General features: G+C 45.4%; 1 protein-coding gene across 9 annotated transcripts in view; it reads right to left on the reverse strand.

Moving 5' to 3' along the window:
- NCOA1 (nuclear receptor coactivator 1) overlaps positions 1-20,946 on the reverse strand; it is a 554,024-nt gene that overhangs the window by 101,226 nt on the left and 431,852 nt on the right. For all 9 annotated transcript variants that reach the window (XM_056563793.1, XM_056563794.1, XM_056563800.1 and 6 more), the window contains one exon: positions 17,121-17,221. In XM_056563793.1, the coding sequence (XP_056419768.1) occupies positions 17,121-17,221 (101 nt within the window). The remainder of the gene's footprint in view (positions 1-17,120; positions 17,222-20,946) is intronic.

Here is a 20,946-nt window from a genome sequence, read left to right on the forward strand (position 1 = left end):
TTGCAACATCTGGAGGGATGCAGTTTGAATACCACTATAATGCTACTGTAGTCTAGTTGTAGTTTTGCAACAGCTGGATGTCAACAATTTAGAGACCACTGCCCTAAGGGTGTGGTCACACATTGCGGAAATGCTAAATCATCATGTGGATTTTCCACTGTACATTTTAGTGCAGATTTTGTAATAAACAAAAATGTTCTCGATCTCCCAGCTGCCAGAGCGAGCACAGAGATAGGGAAAAGCTGAGTACATGAGAGTGGAGGGGTTGCAGAAAAGCTGAGTACATGAGAGTGGAGGGGTTGCAGAGAACTGTGTCCAGGCAGCAAGGGAAAAGCCTCGGGAAAAGCCTTGGGAAAAGGGAAAAGCTGGGGAAAAGCACAGAGATCGGGAAAAGCTGAGTACATGAGAGTGGAGGGGTTGCAGAAAAGCTGAGTACATGAGAGTGGAGGGGTTGCAGAAAAGCTGAGTACATGAGAGTGGAGGGGTTGCAGAAAAGCTGAGTACATGAGAGTGGAGGGGTTGCAGAAAAGCTGAGTACATGAGAGTGGAGGGGTTGCAGAAAAGCTGAGTACATGAGAGTGGAGGGGTTGCAGAAAAGCTGAGTACATGAGAGTGGAGGGGTTGCAGAAAAGCTGAGTACATGAGAGTGGAGGGGTTGCAGAAAAGCTGAGTACATGAGAGTGGAGGGGTTGCAGAAAAGCTGAGTACATGAGAGTGGAGGGGTTGCAGAAAAGCTGAGTACATGAGAGTGGAGGGGTTGCAGAAAAGCTGAGTACATGAGAGTGGAGGGGTTGCAGAGAAATGTTCCCAAGCAGCTGATGATAAATGCTGAGTCAGCAAATCCAAGCGCACACTCGCCCCATACTATTTGTTGTTGGGGGGGGGGCATCCTCGCTCAGCTCAGTATTTGGCGCCAGCTCCTGGACACATTTCACTACACCCCGATCTCTGCGCTCTCACAGCAGGATAACGCAAACTGTATCCTCTCTATGAGAGCAGAGAGGTCGGAGCAGAAGCGGAGAACAGGGATGTTGGCTCTCTCCATCCCGATCCCCGCGGCGAGGATGTCGAAATGTGCAGGGGAGACCACTATCCATCACCACTATCCATTTCCGCTCTCCCCTGCCTCTGAAGTGTACCTGTGCCTCACTGCTTCCTTGTGATGGTGTCCGTCCGCGCAGAGGCAGGGGAGAGTGCAATCACTGCTCTCCATCACTGCTCTCCATCACCGATCTCCCCTGCCTCCAGGATGTAGAAAATCTGTGGGGAAGCGGTGATGGAGGGCGGTGGTGGAGAGGGGTGATGGAGAGCGGTGATGGAGAGGGGTGATGGAGAGCGGTGATGGAGAGCGGTGATGGAGAGGGGTGATGGAGAGGGGTGATGGAGAGCGGTGATGGAGAGGGGTGATGGAGAGGGGTGATGGAGAGGGGTGATGGAGAGGGGTGATGGAGAGGGGTGATGGAGAGGGGTGATGGAGAGGGGTGATGGAGAGCGGTGATCGAGAGGGGTGATCGAGAGCGGTGATGGAGAGGGGTGATGGAGAGCGGTGATGGAGAGCGGTGATGGAGAGGGGTGATCGAGAGCAGTGATGGAGAGGGGTGATGGAGAGGGGTGATCGAGAGCAGTGATGGAGAGGGGTGATGGAGAGGGGTGATGGAGAGCGGTGATGGAGAGGGGTGATGGAGAGGGGTGATGGAGAGGGGTGATGGAGAGGGGTGATGGAGAGGGGTGATGGAGAGCGGTGATGGAGAGGGGTGATGGAGAGGGGTGATGGAGAGGGGTGATGGAGAGCGGTGATGGAGAGGGGTGATGGAGAGGGGTGATGGAGAGGGGTGATGGAGAGCGGTGATGGAGAGGGGTGATGGAGAGGGGTGATGGAGAGGGGTGGTGGAGAGGGGTGGTGGAGAGGGGTGATGGAGAGGGGTGATGGAGAGGGGTGATGGAGAGCGGTGATGGAGAGGGGTGATGGAGAGCGGTGATGGAGAGGGGTGATGGAGAGGGGTGATGGAGAGGGGTGATGGAGAGGGGTGATGGAGAGGGGTGATGGAGAGGGGTGAAGGAGAGGGGTGATGGAGAGGGGTGATGGAGAGGGGTGATGGAGAGGGGTGATGGAGAGGGGTGATGGAGAGGGGTGATGGAGAGGGGTGATGGAGAGGGGTGATGGAGAGCGGTGATGGAGAGGGGTGATGGAGAGGGGTGATGGAGAGCGGTGATGGAGAGGGGTGATGGAGAGGGGTGATGGAGAGCGGTGATGGAGAGGGGTGATGGAGAGGAGTGATGGAGAGGGGTGATGGAGAGGGGTGATGGAGAGGGGTGATGGAGAGGGGTGATGGAGAGGGGTGATGGAGAGCGGTGATGGAGAGGGGTGATGGAGAGCGGTGATGGAGAGCGGTGATGGAGAGCGGTGATGGAGAGCGGTGATGGAGAGGGGTGATGGAGAGGGGTGATGGAGAGCGGTGATGGAGAGGGGTGATGGAGAGGGGTGGTGGAGAGCGGTGATGGAGAGGGGTGATGGAGAGGGGTGATGGAGAGGGGTGATGGAGAGGGGTGATGGAGAGCGGTGATGGAGAGCGGTGATGGAGAGCGGTGATGGAGAGGGGTGATGGAGAGGGGTGATGGAGAGCGGTGATCGAGAGGGGTGGTGGAGAGGGGTGGTGGAGAGGGGTGGTGGAGAGGGGAGATGGAGAGCGGTGATCGAGAGGGGTGGTGGAGAGGGGTGGTGGAGAGGGGTGGTGGAGAGGGGTGATGGAGAGGGGTGATGGAGAGCGGTGATGGAGAGGTGATGGAGAGCGGTGATGGAGAGGGGTGATGGAGAGGGGTGATGGAGAGCGGTGATGGAGAGGGGTGGTGGAGAGGGGTGGTGGAGAGGGGTGGTGGAGAGGGGTGGTGGAGAGCGGTGATGGAGAGCGGTGATGGAGAGCGGTGATGGAGAAGGGTGGTGGAGAGGGGTGGTGGAGAGGGGTGATGGAGAGCGGTGATGGAGAGGGGTGATGGAGAGCGGTGATGGAGAGGGGTGATGGAGAGGGGTGATGGAGAGCGGTGATGGAGAGCGGTGATGGAGAGCAGTGATGGAGAGGGGTGATGGAGAGGGGTGATGGAGAGCGGTGATGGAGAGGGGTGATGGAGAGCGGTGATGGAGAGGGGTGATGGAGAGGGGTGATGGAGAGGGGTGATGGAGAGCGGTGATGGAGAGGGGTGATGGAGAGCGGTGATGGAGAGCGGTGATGGAGAGGGGTGATGGAGAGCGGTGATGGAGAGGGGTGATGGAGAGGGGTGATGGAGAGGGGTGATGGAGAGCGGTGATGGAGAGCGGTGATGGAGAGCGGCCTCTCCTGCCTCTGCACCCCAAGACACACAGTGATGAGAGCCGTGGGGGGAGAGCCGATCGGGTTCACAGTTTTACAGCAGCGGTGAGAGCGTGTGCAGCAGCGGGGGGGGACACAGTTTTCGACATCCCTGTCCTCCACTTCTCTGCCCCGATCTCTCTGCTCTCATAGAGAGGATACAGTTTGCTTCATCCTGCTGTGAGAGCGCAGAGATCGGGTCATAGTGAAATGTGTCCAGGAGCTGGCGCCAAATACTGAGCTGGGCGAGGCTGCACCCCCCCCCCCCCCCCAACAACCAATAGTATGGGGCGGGTGTGCGCGTCTCCACCAATCACAGTGGATTTGCTGACTCAGCATTTATCATCAGCTGCTTGGGAACATTTATCTTCAGGGAACAGTTTTCTTCACTACACCGGCATTGGTCAGGCAGGGGTTAAGGCCGACCTCGTGCCCACGTGACGTAGTGCGCACAGCTGTTCCATGGCGCGTACGATGGTTGTTGTTGTCCTGCCAGCATACATCCTTGTTATGTCACGGCTGAGAACGGGCTGGAACGCGGAGGACATTCCCCTTCCAGGCCTGTGATCAGCGGCGCTCGCTCTTTGTCTGGCCGGGGGCCTAATACAACAGCATCTAATGTACCACGGTAATTATTAACAAGTGCCCCCGCCAGCAGCGGAAATACACAAACCACGCTGAAACCTCTCACATCCACTCCCCGCGCGCCGCCATGGAATTATACCGTTAACCCTACATCTGCCATACTAATATCTACTCCCCGCGCGCCGCCATGGAATTATACACTTAACCCTACGTCTGCCATACTAATATCTACTCCCCGCGCGCCGCCATGGAATTATACCGTTAACCCTACGTCTGCCATACTAATATCTACTCCCTGCACGCCGCCATGGAATTATACAGTTAACCCTACGTCTGCCATACTAATATCTGCTCCCTGCACGCCGCCATGGAATTATACCATTAACCCTACGTCTGCCATACTAATATCTGCTCCCTGCACGCCGCCATGGAATTATACCGTTAACCCTACATCTGCCATACTAATATCTACTCCCCGCGCGCCGCCATGGAATTATACCATTAACCCTACGTCTGCCATACTAATATCTGCTCCCTGCACGCCGCCATGGAATTATACACTTAACCCTACGTCTGCCATACTAATATCTGCTCCCTGCACGCCGCCATGGAATTGTACAGTTAACCCTACGTCTGCCATACTAATGTCTACTCCCTGCACGCCGCCATGGAATTATACCATTAACCCTACGTCTGCCATACTAATGTCTACTCCCTGCACGCCGCCATGGAATTATACCATTAACCCTACGTCTGCCATACTAATATCTGCTCCCTGCACGCCGCCATGGAATTATACCGTTAACCCTACGTCTGCCATGCTAATATCTGCTCCCTGCACGCCGCCATGGAATTATACAATTAACCCTACGTCTGCCATACTAATATCTACTCCCCGCGCGCCGCCATGGAATTATACAGTTAACCCTACGCCTTCCATACTAATATCTACTCCCTGCACGCCGCCATGGAATTATACCGTTAACCCTACGCCTGCCATCCTAATATCTACTCCCTGCACGCCGCCATGGAATTATACAGTTAACCCTACGTCTGCCATCCTAATATTTACTCCCTGCACGCCGCCATGGAATTATACCGTTAACCCTATGTCTGCCATCCTAATATCTACTCCCTGCACGGCGCCATGGAATTATACCATTAACCCTACGCCTGCCATACTAATATCTACTCCCTGCACGGCGCCATGGAATTATACCGTTAACCCTACGTCTGCCATGCTGATATCTACTCCCTACACGCCGCCATGGAATTATACAGTTAACCCTATGCCTGCCATCCTAATATCTACTCCCTGCACAGCGCCATGGAATTATACCGTTAACCCTACGTCTGCCATAATAACATCTACTCCCTGCACGCCGCCATGGAATTATAGCGTTAACCCTACGTCTGCCATGCTGATATCTACTCCCCGCTTACCGCAGCAGAATTATACGGTTAACCCTACTTCTGCCATACTGATATATAGTTGCCCCACGCCACCGCAGAATTGTACGGTTAACCCTACGTCTTCCATGCTAATATCTACTCCCGCACATAGCCGCTGAATTATACCGTTAACCCTACGTCTGACATACTAATATCAGCTTCCCGCACGCCACAGCAGAATTATATGGTTCACCCTACGTCTGCCATGCTAACATCTGCACCTCGCACGCCGCCACAGAATTATACCGATAACCCTACGTGTGCCATGCTAATATCTACTTCCTGCCGCTCGCAGGGGTTGCGATTATATGGTTAACCCTATGTCTGCCAAACTAATACCTATTCCCCGCATTTTCGCAGGGGCTGCAGAATTATACCGTTAACCCTATGTTTGCCATACTCATTTCTACTCCCTGCATGCTGCCACTCACCTTGGGGTCTAGAGAATTATACAATTAACCCTATTTCTGCCATCCTGATATCGACTGACTGTACACCACTGCTACAATGCCATGCTAGTCACTGATATCTTGAGAATCAAGATTAAAGTAGTGGCAGCCGATCCGCAGAATAATAAGAGCTGGAGTCTGACGGTCCTATGGATCACTGCCCCACTAGTCGTCATACATCTCTCCCCTCTGTCCCCTGGCGCCCCCTTTAGCTCAGTGTTAGTAATAACCGCCCCCTCCTATTATTGTCTCCCCCAGGAGCATGGTCACTATTGTCTCCCACCTGGGCCCGTGTGGGTGGACAGGAGAATGTCTCTAAATCATCAATTCCAGTAAATGGTCTCTTATTCCTCTATAGGAATGTGCATTCCTCCTCCGTCCTAGTATAAAACAGATTTCACCCCACGACTCCTGCAGAGAACAAAGGGACAGCGTGGGGAGTTCAAAGGGAAGCGGGGTATATGTGAGGCATTAAGGGAGCGCACCCCGCACCGCAGGGGCCGCACAGGGCCGGGGTGATGCCTGGCATAAGTAGGTGCCCCCCAAAATGTGTCATGTTATAGGATTCCACCTCCAGTTATAGGTAGAGAAAATCTGGAAAGTGTCATAGCTAAGCCTCTCTTTTGTGATACAACTTAAAGGGGTACTCCGCCCCTAGACTCTGCGGATCTTTGTTTTATGAAATTCACTACATATTGGGCAGTCTCTGTGTAGGTGTATCACCGCTGTGGTCTCCTTAAAGGGGTACTCCACCCCTAGACATCTTATCCCCTATCCGAAGGATAGGGGATAAGATGTCTAGGGGTGGAGTACCCCTTTAAGGAGACCACAGTAGTGATACACCTACACAGAGACTGCCCAATATGTAGTGAATTTCATGAAACAAAGATCCGCAGAGTATCTAAGCCCATCACATGCAAAAAATGTCTACCGAGCTGTGTTTCAAGAGTTATCTGGTGTATCTAATCTTACCAAGTGTGATACTGTCTACTGGGCCAGTATATCTAACCCTATAACGTGTGGTCCTGTCTGCTGAGATACTGTATCTAAGGCTATCATGTGTGATACTGTGTGCTTAGGCAGTGTATCTAAGCCTATCATAGGCAATGCTGTCTGCTGAGGCAGTGTATCTGAGCCTGTCATGTGTGATACTGTATGCTCAGCCAGGATATCGAAGCCTATCATGTGTGACACTGACTGTCGAGCTGCTGTATCTAATTAGATCAGGTGTGATACTGTTTGATGGCCGGGTGTATCTAAGCCCATCACATGCAACAAATGTCTACCGAGCTGTGTTTCAAGAGTTATCTGGTGTATCTAAGCTTATCAAGTCTAATACTGTCTACTGGGCCAGTATATCTAACCCAATAATGTGTGGTCCTGTCTGCTAAGACACTGTATCTAAGCTTATCATGTGTGATACTGTCTGCTCAACCAGAATATCTAAGCTTATCATGTGGGACACTGACTGCCGAGCTGATGTATCTAATTAGATCAGGTGTGATACTGTTCGATGACCCAGTGTATCTAAGCCTATCATATGCAATACTGTCTGCTGAGCCAGCGTATCTAAGCCTATCATGCACAATTCTGTCTGCTAGGAAAGTGTATCTAAGCCTATCATGTGCGATACTGTGTGTTGAGACTAGGGGGAGGGGGAGATTTATCAAAACCTGTCCAGAGGAAAAGTTGCCCAGTTGCCCATAGCAACCAATCAGATGGCTTCTTTCATTTTGCAGAGGCCTTGTGAAAAGTGAAAGCAGCGATCTGATTGGTTGCTATGGGCAACTGGGCAATTTTCCCTCTGGACAGGTGTTGATAAATCTCCCCAGTGTATCTAAGCCTAATATCTGTGATTCTGTCTGCTTAGCCAGGATATCTAAGCTTTTCATGTGTGACACTGTCTGATGTACCGCTGTATCTAATCAGATTAGGTGTGATACCGTATGATGACCCAGTGTATCTAAGTCTATCGTGTGTAATACTATACCGAACATACCATACTGGCTAATGAGCCAGTGTATCTATGCCAATGCTTGCCAATTAGAGTGCCTCCAGCTGTTGCTAAATGACAACACCTAGCATGCACGGACAGCTGACCTCTAGGTGGTGCTATTATTTTATCACCCCACATTATACATGACCTCTAGGTGGTGCTATTATTTTATCACCTCACATAATACATGACCTGTAGGTGGTGCTATTATTTTATCACCTCACATTATACATGACCTCTAGGTGGTGCTATTATTTTATCACCTCACATAATACATGACCTGTAGGTGGTGCTATTATTTTATCACCTCACATAATCCATGACCTCTAGGTGGTGCTATTATTTTATCACCCCACATTATACATGACCTCTAGGTGGTGCTATTATTTTATCACCTCACATAATACATGACCTCTAGGTGGTGCTATTATTTTATCACCTCACATAATCCATGACCTCTAGGTGGTGCTATTATTTTATCACCTCACATTATACATGACCTCTAGGTGGTGCTATTATTTTATCACCTCACATTATACATGACCTCTAGGTGGTGCTATTATTTTATCACCCCACATTATACATGACCTCTAGGTGGTGCTATTATTTTATCACCTCACATTATACATGACCTCTAGGTGGTGCTATTATTTTATTACCTCACATTATACATGACCTCTAGGTGGTGCTATTATTTTATCACCCCACATTATACATGACCTCTAGGTGGTGCTATTATTTTATCACCCCACATTATACATGACCTCTAGGTGGTGCTATTATTTTATCACCCCACATTATACATGACCTCTAGGTGGTGCTATTATTTTACCACCCCACATTATACATGACCTCTAGGTGGTGCTATTATTTTATCACCTCACATTATACATGACCTCTAGGTGGTGCTATTATTTTATCACCTCACATTATACATGACCTCTAGGTGGTGCTATTATTTTATCACCCCACATTATACATGACCTCTAGGTGGTGCTATTATTTTATCACCTCACATTATACATGACCTCTAGGTGGTGCTATTATTTTACCACCCCACATAATACATGACCTCTAGGTGGTGCTATTATTTTATTACCCCACATTATACATGACCTCTAGGTGGTGCTATTATTTTATCACCCCACATTATACATGACCTCTAGGTGGTGCTATTATTTTATCACCTCACATTATACATGACCTCTAGGTGGTGCTATTATTTTATCACCCCACATTATACATGACCTCTAGGTGGTGCTATTATTTTATCACCTCACATTATACATGACCTCTAGGTGGTGCTATTATTTTATCACCTCACATTATACATGACCTCTAGGTGGTGCTATTATTTTATCACCCCACATTATACATGACCTCTAGGTGGTGCTATTATTTTATCACCCCACATTATACATGACCTCTAGGTGGTGCTATTATTTTATCACCCCACATTATACATGACCTCTAGGTGGTGCTATTATTTTATTACCTCACATTATACATGACCTCTAGGTGGTGCTATTATTTTATCACCTCACATTATACATGACCTGTAGGTGGTGCTATTATTTTATTACCTCCACATTATACATGACCTCTAGGTGGTGCTATTATTTTATTACCTCCACATTATACATGACCTCTAGGTGGTGCTATTATTTTACCACCCCACATTATACATGACCTCTAGGTGGTGCTATTATTTTATCACCCCCACATTATACATGACCTCTAGGTGGTGCTATTATTTCATCACCCCACATTATACATGACCTCTAGGTGGTGCTATTATTTTATCACCCCACATTATACATGACCTCTAGGTGGTGCTATTATTTCATCATCCCACATTATACATGACCTCTAGGTGGTGCTATTATTTTATCACCTCACATCATACATGACCTCTAGGTGGTGCTATTATTTTATCACCTCACATTATACATGACCTCTAGGAGGTGCTATTATTTTACCACCCCCACATTATACATGACCTCTAGGTGGTGCTGTTATTTTATTACCCCACATTATACATGACCTCTAGGTGGTGCTGTTATTTTATTACCCCACATAATTCATGACCTCTAGGTGGTGCTGTTATTTTATCACCTAACATTATACATGACCTCTAGGAGGTGCTATTATTTTATTACCCCACATTATACATGACCTCTAGGTGGTGCTATTATTTTATCACCCCACATTATACATGACCTCTAGGAGGTGCCATTATTTCATCACCCCACATTATACATGACTTCTAGGTGGTGCTGTTATTTTATTACCCCCACATTATACATGACCTCTAGGTGGTGCTGTTATTTTATTACCCCACATTATACATGGCCTCTAGGTGGTGCTATTATTTTATCACCCCACATTATACATGACCTCTAGGTGGTGCTATTATTTTATCACCCCACATTATACATGACCTCTAGGTGGTGCTATTATTTTATTACCCCACATTATACATGACCTCTAGGAGGTGCTATTATTTTATCACCTCACATTATACATGACCTCTAGGTGGTGCTATTATTTTACCACCCCACATTATACATGACCTCTAGGTGGTGCTATTATTTTATCACCTCACATTATACATGACCTCTAGGTGGTGCTATTATTTCATCACCCCACATTATACATGACCTCTAGGTGGTGCTATTATTTTACCACCCCACATTATACATGACCTCTAGGTGGTGCTATTATTTCATCACCCCACATTATACATGACCTCTAGGTGGTGCTATTATTTTACCACCCCACATTATACATGACCTCTAGGTGGTGCTATTATTTATTCACCCCACATTATACATGACCTCTAGGTGGTGCTATTATTTTATCACCTCACATTATACATGACCTCTAGGTGGTGCTATTATTTTATCACCCCCACATTATACATGACCTCTAGGTGGTGCTATTATTTTATCACCTCACATTATACATGACCTCTAGGTGGTGCTATTATTTTATCACCCCACATTATACATGACCTCTAGGTGGTGCTATTATTTTATCACCCCACATTATACATGACCTCTAGGTGGTGCTATTATTTTATCACCCCCACATTAGACATGACCTCTAGGTGGTGCTGTTATTTTATTACCCCACATTATACATGACCTCTAGGTGGTGCTATTATTTTATTACCCCACATTATACATGACCTCTAGGTGGTGCTGTTATTTTATTACCTCCACATTATACATGACCTCTAGGTGGTGCTATTATTTTATCACCCCACATTATACATGACCTCTAGGTGGTGCTATTATTTAATCATCCCACATTATACATGACCTCTAGGTGGTGCTATTATTTAATCATCCCACATTATACATGACCTCTAGGTGGTGCTATTATTTAATCATCCCACATTATACATGACCTCTAGGTGGTGCTATTATTTTATTACCCCACATTATACATGACCTCTAGGTGGTGCTATTATTTTATCACCTCACATAATCCATGACCTCTAGGTGGTGCTATTATTTTATTACCTCACATAATTCATGACCTCTAGGTGGTGCTATTATTTTATCACCCCACATTATACATGACCTCTAGGTGGTGCTATTATTTTATCACCTCACATAATCCATGACCTCTAGGTGGTGCTATTATTTAATCACCCCACATTATACATGACCTCTAGGAGGTGCTATTATTTTATCACCCCACATTATACATGACCTCTAGGTGGTGCTATTATTTAATCACCCCACATTATACATGACCTCTAGGTGGTGCTATTATTTTATCACCTCACATTATACATGACCTCTAGGTGGTGCTATTATTTTATCACCTCACATTATACATGACCTCTAGGTGGTGCTATTATTTTATCATCCCACATTATACATGACCTCTAGGTGGTGCTATTATTTAATCACCCCACATAATACATGACCTCTAGGTGGTGCTATTATTTTATCACCCCACATTATACATGACCTCTAGGAGGTGCTATTATTTTACCACCCCCACATTATACATGACCTCTAGGAGGTGCTATTATTTTATCACCTCACATTATACATGACCTCTAGGTGGTGCTGTTATTTTATTACCCCACATTATACATGACCTCTAGGTGGTGCTATTATTTTACCACCCCCACATTATACATGACCTCTAGGTGGTGCTATTATTTTATCACCCCACATAATTCATGACCTCAATCCTTTCCAACCAGTGTGCCTCCAGCTGTTGCAAAACTACAACTCCCAGCATGCCCGGACAGCCAAAGGCTGTCCGGGCATGCTGGGCGTTGTAGTTTTGCAATGTGATACTTTAAAGCAGTGTTTTTCAACCAGGGTGCCTCTAGCTGTTGCACAACTACAAATCCCAGCATGCCAAAGGCGGTCTTGGCATGCTGGGAGTTGTAGTTTTGCGATGTAAAACAGCATAATGTAATACCTTAAAACCAGTGTTTCCCAGCCTGAATGCCTCCAGCTGTTACAAAACTACAACTCCTAGTATTTTAGCTGTCTGGGCATGCTGGGAGTTGTAGTTTTGCAACAACTGAAATTGTAATATGACACTTAAAAACTGTTTCTAAGTATCACATTACTCTGTATTAAAGTATCACATTGTAAAACTACAACTCACAGCATGCCCCGAAAGCCTTCGGCTGTCTGGGCATGCTGGGAGTTGTAGTAGTTTTTCAACAGCTGGAGGTATTCCGGTTGGGAAATGCTGCTTTAAAATGACACTAAATGAATAACAACTATAGACAAAGGGAGACGGCGCTCCTAGTGTGATACCGTAAATAAATCGGATACAATTTAAGCAATATTGCTCACCGATGTCGGTTGTACTGCGACCAAGTACAACAATGGTGTAGGCATAGACCCTATACGGGCGAAAACTCGGCAGCCGCTCCTGGCAACACAACGTGAAGCAAAAACAGATCCTTCCAGGACAGCACAGGATAGAGCTGGCGCAAAAGACTTCAAGGCAAAAGCAGATTTATTTTACCCGGCATGCAACGCGTTTCGCTGGATAACCAGCTTCATCAGGCATGTGAGCCTCATGCCTGATGAAGCTGGTTATCCAGCGAAACGCGTTGCATGCCGGGTAAAATAAATCTGCTTTTGCCTTGAAGTCTTGTGCGCCAGCTCTATCCTGTGCTGTCCTGGAGGGATCTGTTTTTGCTTCACTAAATGAATAAAACATATTGACAATGAGCAATATGGGACTGTTACATGAATGCGTTCACATTGGCCGTCAGATGGTGTAGAATAAGGTGTCGCTGTCCCTTTAAGCCAGTAGCTCTGTGCCAACCCCTGATTGGCATTGCCTTGCCCGGCAGCTATTTGATAACGCACCTTCCTGTTGACTCCTGGCGTTCAGAGCCGCGAGGATCGGCTCTTGTGACTCCAACATTTGATCCCGCTCCAATTATTCTGGATTTACATGTGTAGTAATAATAATAATAATAATGTGCAGGCGGGAGACACAATCCGCAGGCTCCACGTGCCGGGACGGTTTCCTCTGACACCTACTGGTGTTATTGATATGCGGGAAAAGAGTGCAAGCTCCTGGGGCACAGGAACGTAACAGAGTACAAGGTAAAGGGAAGTATCTGTATATAAGTACAATGGGTGACACAATGGGCACCACTGGCCCTCATTTACTATTCTAAACCCGACTTGTTTTGTCGTTTTTTTTTTTTGTCCGCGACATTTCCCAATCATCCTGTGCCAGTCTGCGACACGATGCAACATTTTTTCCCCGACGGACCCGATGTGGATTCTCCAAAACCCGAAAAAAAGGGGCGTAACCCGACATTTCTGAGCTTTCCCACGTATTTATAAAGCTTTCAGACCCGAATTTGTTTAATTGTTGTGGATTTTTCCCGACAACTCAGAGGAGTTGGAAACCAAAACCAACAAAACCCACGTGCGACAAACAGGATGCGACATAATAATAAATACCAATCGGGTAAGAAAGCAACATAGACTTACAACCCGATTTTCTAAGTAAATGAGGGCCAATGTCTGCAACGCAAAGCTGCTCGGCAATATATATATATTGATATTACAGCGATAGCAGCAGCAGTATAGCAATAGATCTGGAAGGGGAGATGTGTAACTACTATATATCCTTATCCCATAGAGATAGCAGCAGCAGTATACAGATAGAGCTGGAGGGGAGATGTATAGCTACTATCCCATAGAGATAACTGCAGCAGTATACAGATAGAGCTGGGGGAAGTGTATAACTACTATATATCCTGATCCCATAAAGATAGCAGCAGTATACAGATAGAGCTGGAAGGGAGGTGTATAACTAATTTACATCCTGATTCCATAGAGATAGCAGCAGTATACAGATAGAGCTGGGGGAGGTGTATAACTACTATATATCCTGATCCCATAGAGATAGCAGCAGTATACAGATAGAGCTGGGGGAGGTGTATAACTACTATATATCCTGATCCCATAGAGATAGCAGCAGTATACAGATAGACCTGGAGGTGAAGTGTATAACTACAATATATTCTGATGCCACAGAGATAGCAGCAGTATACAGACAGAGCTGGGGGAAGGTGAAGAACTACTATATATCCTGATCCCATAGAGATAGCAGCAGTATACAGACAGAGCTGGAGGGGAGGGGTATAACTACTATATATCCTGATCCCATAGAGATAGCAGCAGTATACAGATAGAGCTGCGGGAGGTGTATAACTGCTATATATCCTGATCCCATAGAAATAGCAGCAGTATACAGATAGAGCTGGGGGAAGGTGTAGAACTACTATATATCCGGGTCCCAAAGAGATAGCAGCAGTATACAGATAGAGCTGGAGGGGAAGTGTATAACTACAATATATCCTAATCCCACAGAGATAGCAGCAGTAGTATACAGACAGAGCTGGGGGAAGGTGTATAACTACTATATATCCTGATCCTATAGAGATAGCAGCAGTATACAGATAGAGCTGGAGGGGAGGTGTATAACCACTATATATCCTGATCCCATAGAGATAGCAGCAGTATACAGATAGAGCTAGAGGGGAGGTGTATAACTACTATATATCCTGATCCCATAGAGATAGCAGCAGTATACAGATAGAGCTAGAGGGGAGGTGTATAACTACTATATATCCTGATCCCATAGATCTAGCAGCAGTATACAGATAGAGCTGGAAGGGGAGGTGTATAACTACTATATATCCTGATCCCATAGAGATAGCAGCAGTATACAGATAGAGCTGGAGAGGAGGTGTATAACTACTATATATCCTGATCCCATAGAGATAGCAGCAGCAGTATACAGATAGAGCTGGAGGGGAGTGTGCATGATATGATCAAAAGTAAACACTAAACGTGCCTAATGTGACCCCCTCCCCCCCCAATACACAAGAACATGAACACATTTTGTGATACAAGGAAACATGTGGCTGCAAGTAGCAAATTTAATGTTCTATAAAGACGTAGCCTAATGTCCTGGCAGACACGTTGTAGGTGGAAGGGCGGCACAGGAGGGACTACACCTGTTCTTCCCGGCTGAGATACAGAGGTTACAATATCGCCGACACTGCCGGAGCGCACAAGGACACTCACAGGTTTTACTCTTAAAAAGGAAACGGCAACATATGTGACTCAAGGACAGATACGATATCAGCCGCCTGCCACGCACCTGTTGGCTCCCTTCTCTATCTACAGCAGTGTTTTGCAAAACAGGGTGACTCCAGCTGTTGCAAAACTACAACTCCCAGCATGCCCGAACAGCCTTCGGCTGTTCGGGCATGCTGGGAGATGTAGTTTTGCAACAGCTGGAGGCACATTGTTTGCAAAACACTGATCTAAAGATATGTGGCTGACCTTCTATACCTGGATCATCATTACAGACGCTAATCCGACAGCGCGACACCGAGACACAGACAGATCCGACGTGTCAGTCACAGTATACGTGGCCATAAGTGACTCGCTGAGGATGCTGGTTGCTAAGCAACGTTTATTTCTGCATAGGATCCAGACTGGGATGTGATACAAAGTAACAAGGCATACTGCTACATGTAATGTATGTACACAGTGACCTCACCAGCAGAATAGTGAGTGCAGCTCTGGGGTATAATACTGGATATAACTCAGGATCAGTACAGGATAAGTAATGTAATGTATGTACACAGTGACCTCACCAGCAGAATAGTGAGTGCAGCTCTGGGGTATAATACTGGATATAACTCAGGATCAGTACAGGACCAGTAATGTAATGTATGTACACAGTGACCTCACCAGCAGAATAGTGAGTACAGCTCTGGGGTATAATACTGGATATAACTCAGGATCAGTACAGGATAAGTAATGTAATGCATGTACACAGTGAACTCACCAGCAGAATAGTGAGTGCAGCTCTGGAGTATAATACAGGATATAACTCAGGATCAGTACAGGATAAGTAATGTAATGTATGTACACAGTGACCTCACCAGCAGAATAGTGAGTACAGCTCTGGAGTATAATACAGGATATAATCAGGATCATTACAGGATAAGTAATGTAATGTATGTACACAGTGACCCCACCAGCAGAATAGTGAGTACAGCTCTGGAGTATAATACAGGATATAACTCAGGATCAGTACAGGATAAGTAATGTAATGTATGTACACAGTGACCTCACCAGCAGAATAGTGAGTACAGCTCTGGAGTATAATATAGGATATAACTTAGGATCAGTACAGGATCAGTAATGTAATGTATGTACACAGTGACCTCACCAGCAGAATAGTGAGTACAGCTCTGGAGTATAATACAGGATATAACTCAGGATCAGTACAGGATAAGTAATGTAATGTATGTACACAGTGATCTCACCAGCAGAATAGTGAGTACAGCTCTGGAGTATAATACAGGATATAACTCAGGATCAGTACAGGATAAGTAATGTAATGTATGTACACAATGACCTCACCAGCTGAATAGTGAGTACAGCTCTGGAGTATAATACAGGATATAACTCAGGATCAGTACAGGATAAGTAATGTAATGTATGTACACAGTGACCTCACCAGCAGAATAGTGAGTACAGCTCTGGAGTATAATATAGGATATAACTCAGGATCAGTACAGGATAAGTAATGTAATGTATGTACACAGTGATCTCACCAGCAGAATAGTGAGTACAGCTCTGGAGTATAATATAGGATATAACTTAGGATCAGTACAGGATCAGTAATGTAATGTATGTACACAGTGACCACAGTCTAGATAAACAATATACTGTACAGATACATGGGGGGCTCAGTTACCTCCAGGAGCAGAGGACCCAGAGACTCCTTCTCGATGACTCCACCGCTGCTGGATGAGATGTCAGATTTCTGAACATCATCATCGGTGCCAGAAGTTTTCTCTGTAAGGAAAAACACAATGAGGGACATTTATCAATCTTTGCTTCTGTATTCTTTTTTTTAGTAATTTTTTCCTTACTTTTTTTTTGCTTATGTGCGACGTATTTATCATCTGGTTTCAGCCTGTTGATCATTTTCTTTCACGTCAGCAATTTTTCCTTTTTTACTTTGGTAGTAGCTTTTTCTGCTCCATGTTTGAGCTGGAGTAAATTTAGTCAATTTTTAACCCTGTTGCGACTTTTTTTTGCGCAATTGCGACTGTCGCAGTTAATAAATACCTGACTACCCGTAGTCCATTTTAAAATTATTACTTCGTAGTTAATTTTTTGAAAACTTGCTTTTCTCGCTTTCCAGTCAAAATGTCGCATGAAAAATCGTGTAGTCGCAGTTGCGACAATTTTGCGACAATTATAGTAAAGAAAACCTGACTAAACCCGTTGATAAATGTCCATAAATATCGGTATAGGGCTGGGACATGTAGTTCGGGTGCCCCCCTCCCCCATCAGTACACAGCACTGGGTCATATACTGTATACATTACTGCTTATACTTCACTCACTACCTTCATGTATATAACAGCATACGGCTCTGATCCTAGAAGCTGACAATCTAATGAGTGTGGGGATTGAAATGAAGCCCCACAGCTCTACATTGATACGTCCACTGGCTATGTATCAGCATAGAACTAGGTAGATCTTCTGTTCAGGGGGTTGGGAAAGCTGGGTGTCTACTCTTGGAGGACTCTGCAGACACTGAGATCCGATAGGAATTATTTCCCCCCCCATTCTAGGCAGTGCAGATTAGACAGCCGGTAAGAGACCCCCCCTCTCCGGTGAGTGTCGGCGGCGCCCACATACACAGCCACTTACTGTAATGGACTTAAATACTAAATTTCATTAGATGCCAATCTGTAAGTTTCTATCTTCTAAAAGCATTTGCTGCAATCCCGGGAGACGCCTGCGGAATACATTACACAACGGGATCGGGGATGGGGGGGCAAATACATGCACCCACTCCACAATGGCTTAAAGGAGAAGGAAACCAATATACAAGGACACAGGGTGTGTTATACAGCAGTGGTCTTCAACCTGCGGACCTCCAGCTGTTGCAAAACTACAACTCCCAGCATGTTGCACTATATAGTAGTATATAGTATAGGTCAGTGTTTCCCAACCATGGGTGCCTCCAGCTGTTGCAAAACTACAACTGCCAGCATGTTGGACTATATAGCAGTATATAGTATAGGTCAATGTTTCCCAACCAAAGGTGCCTCCAGCTGTTGCAAAACTACAACTCCCTGCATGTTGGTCTATATAGTAGTATATAGTATAGGTCAGTGTTTCCCAACCAGGGTGCCTCCAGCTGTTGTAAAACTATAACTTTCAGCATGTTGGACTATATAGTAGTGTATAGCATAGACCAGTGTTTCCCAACCAGGGGTGCCTCCAGATGTTGCAAAACTACAACTCCCAGCATGTTGGACTATATAGTAGTATAAAGTATAGGTCAGTGTTTCCCAACCAGGGGTGCCTCCAGCTGTGGTAAAACTACAACTCCCAGCATGTTGGACTATATAGTAGTATAAAGTATAGGTCAGTGTTTCCCAACCAGGGGTGCCTCCAGCTGTTGCAAAACTACAACTCCCAGTAAGTTGGACTATATAGTAGTATAAAGTATAGGTTAGTGTTTCCCAACCAGGGGTGCCTCCAGCTGTTGCAAAACTACAACTCCCAGCATGTTGGACTATATAGTAGTATAAAGTATAGGTTAGTGTTTCCCAACCAGGGGTGCCTCCAGCTGTGGTAAAACTACAACTCCCAGCATGCCCGGACAGCCGTTGGCTGTCCGGGCATGCTGGGAGTTGTAGTTTTGCAACAGCTGGAGGCGCTCTGGTTGGGAAATACCGGTATAGGTAATGGTGGAACATTCCAGGAGTTTGAGGATTGGTTGGATAAATCCCGGCCATTGCATTATAATAAGAATACCGTCAGGGTGGCCAAAATACCAGCTGTGCCAGTAAAATACCACCAGGTGACGACCCTACGCGGGGTGCGTCCCCTGATCCGTCTGACCGGCCATCCTCTCTATGTTATGGATCCTACAGACACTTGAAGCAGCTTGTGAGAATGCAGACAGATGAGGCCCTGGGACCTGCCAGCACATTACATAACCAGCAGTGTGCGGCCCGCCGGGTGCCAAGACCCCTCAGGAAGGCGGGGCGGCAGGAGAGATGCGTCTTCAGGAAGACGAGCTGTGATTGAGGGGAAGAGGAAGGAATGGCGGAAGCTCAGGAAATCCTGCTGCGTCTGGCTATTCTGGGACAGGCCGTGGGTTCACTACAGGGCAGAGGGGATGGGCAGAGCCGAGAACCAAGAGACAATACAGACGGTGGGCACCATCATGGCGGAGAGGATCACCATAGGGCAAAAGGGGCAAGTACCCCAGGGCCTCTAGAAGTATTGTAACAAGTTACATCAATGTACCCCCAGGGCTATGATCATACACTGTACTGTCCAAGAGCAAGTACCCCATAGGGGCATGTACAACGGTCTGGAGTACAAGATGGCAGGAGGAAAATCAGCTTTTACAGATAGATGGATATGAGATAGATAGATAGATAGATAGATAGATATGAGATAGATAGATAGATATGAGATAGATAGATAGATAGATATAAGATAGATTTGAGATAGATAGATATGAGATAGATAGATATGAGATAGATAGATAGATAGATATGGGATAGATAGATGGATATGAGATAGATAGATATGAGATAGATAGATATGAGATAGATAGATATGGGATAGATAGATAGATGTATATGAGATAGATAGATATGAGATAGATAGATAGATAGATATGGGATAGATAGATGGATATGAGATAGATAGATATGAGATAGATAGATATGAGATAGATAGATATGAGATAGATAGATAGATAGATATGAGATAGATTTGAGATAGATAGATAGATATGAGATAGATTTGAGATAGATAGATAGATAGATATGAGATAGATAGATAGATATGAGATAGATATGAGATAGATAGATATGAGATAGATAGATATGAGATAGATAGATATGGGATAGATAGATAGATAGATGTATATGAGATAGATATGAGATAGATAGATAGATATGAGATAGATTTGAGATAGATAGATAGATAGATATGAGATAGATTTGAGATAGATAGATAGATAGATATGAGATAGATAGATAGATATGAGATAGATATGAGATAGATAGATATGAGATAGATAGATATGAGATAGATATGAGATAGATTTGAGATAGATAGATAGATATGGGATAGATAGATAGATATGAGATAGATATGAGATAGATAGATAGACAGATATGAGATAGATAGATAGATATGAGATAGATTTGAGATAGATAGATAGATAGATATGAGAGATAGATAGATATGAGATAGATAGATATGAGATAGATAGATAGATAGATATGGGATAGATAGATAGATAGATAGATATGGGATAGATAGATAGATAGATAGATATGGGATAGATAGATAGATAGATATGAGATAGATAGATAGATATGGGATAGATAGATAGATAGATATGAGATGGATAGATAGATATGAGATAGATAGATAGATATGAGATAGATTTGAGATAGATAGATAGATATGAGATAGATAGATAGATATGAGATAGATAGATATGAGATAGATAGATATGAGATAGATAGATAT

Source organism: Hyla sarda, chromosome 3 (assembly GCF_029499605.1).
Source record: "Hyla sarda isolate aHylSar1 chromosome 3, aHylSar1.hap1, whole genome shotgun sequence".
Classification (NCBI taxonomy): Eukaryota; Metazoa; Chordata; class Amphibia; order Anura; family Hylidae; genus Hyla; species Hyla sarda.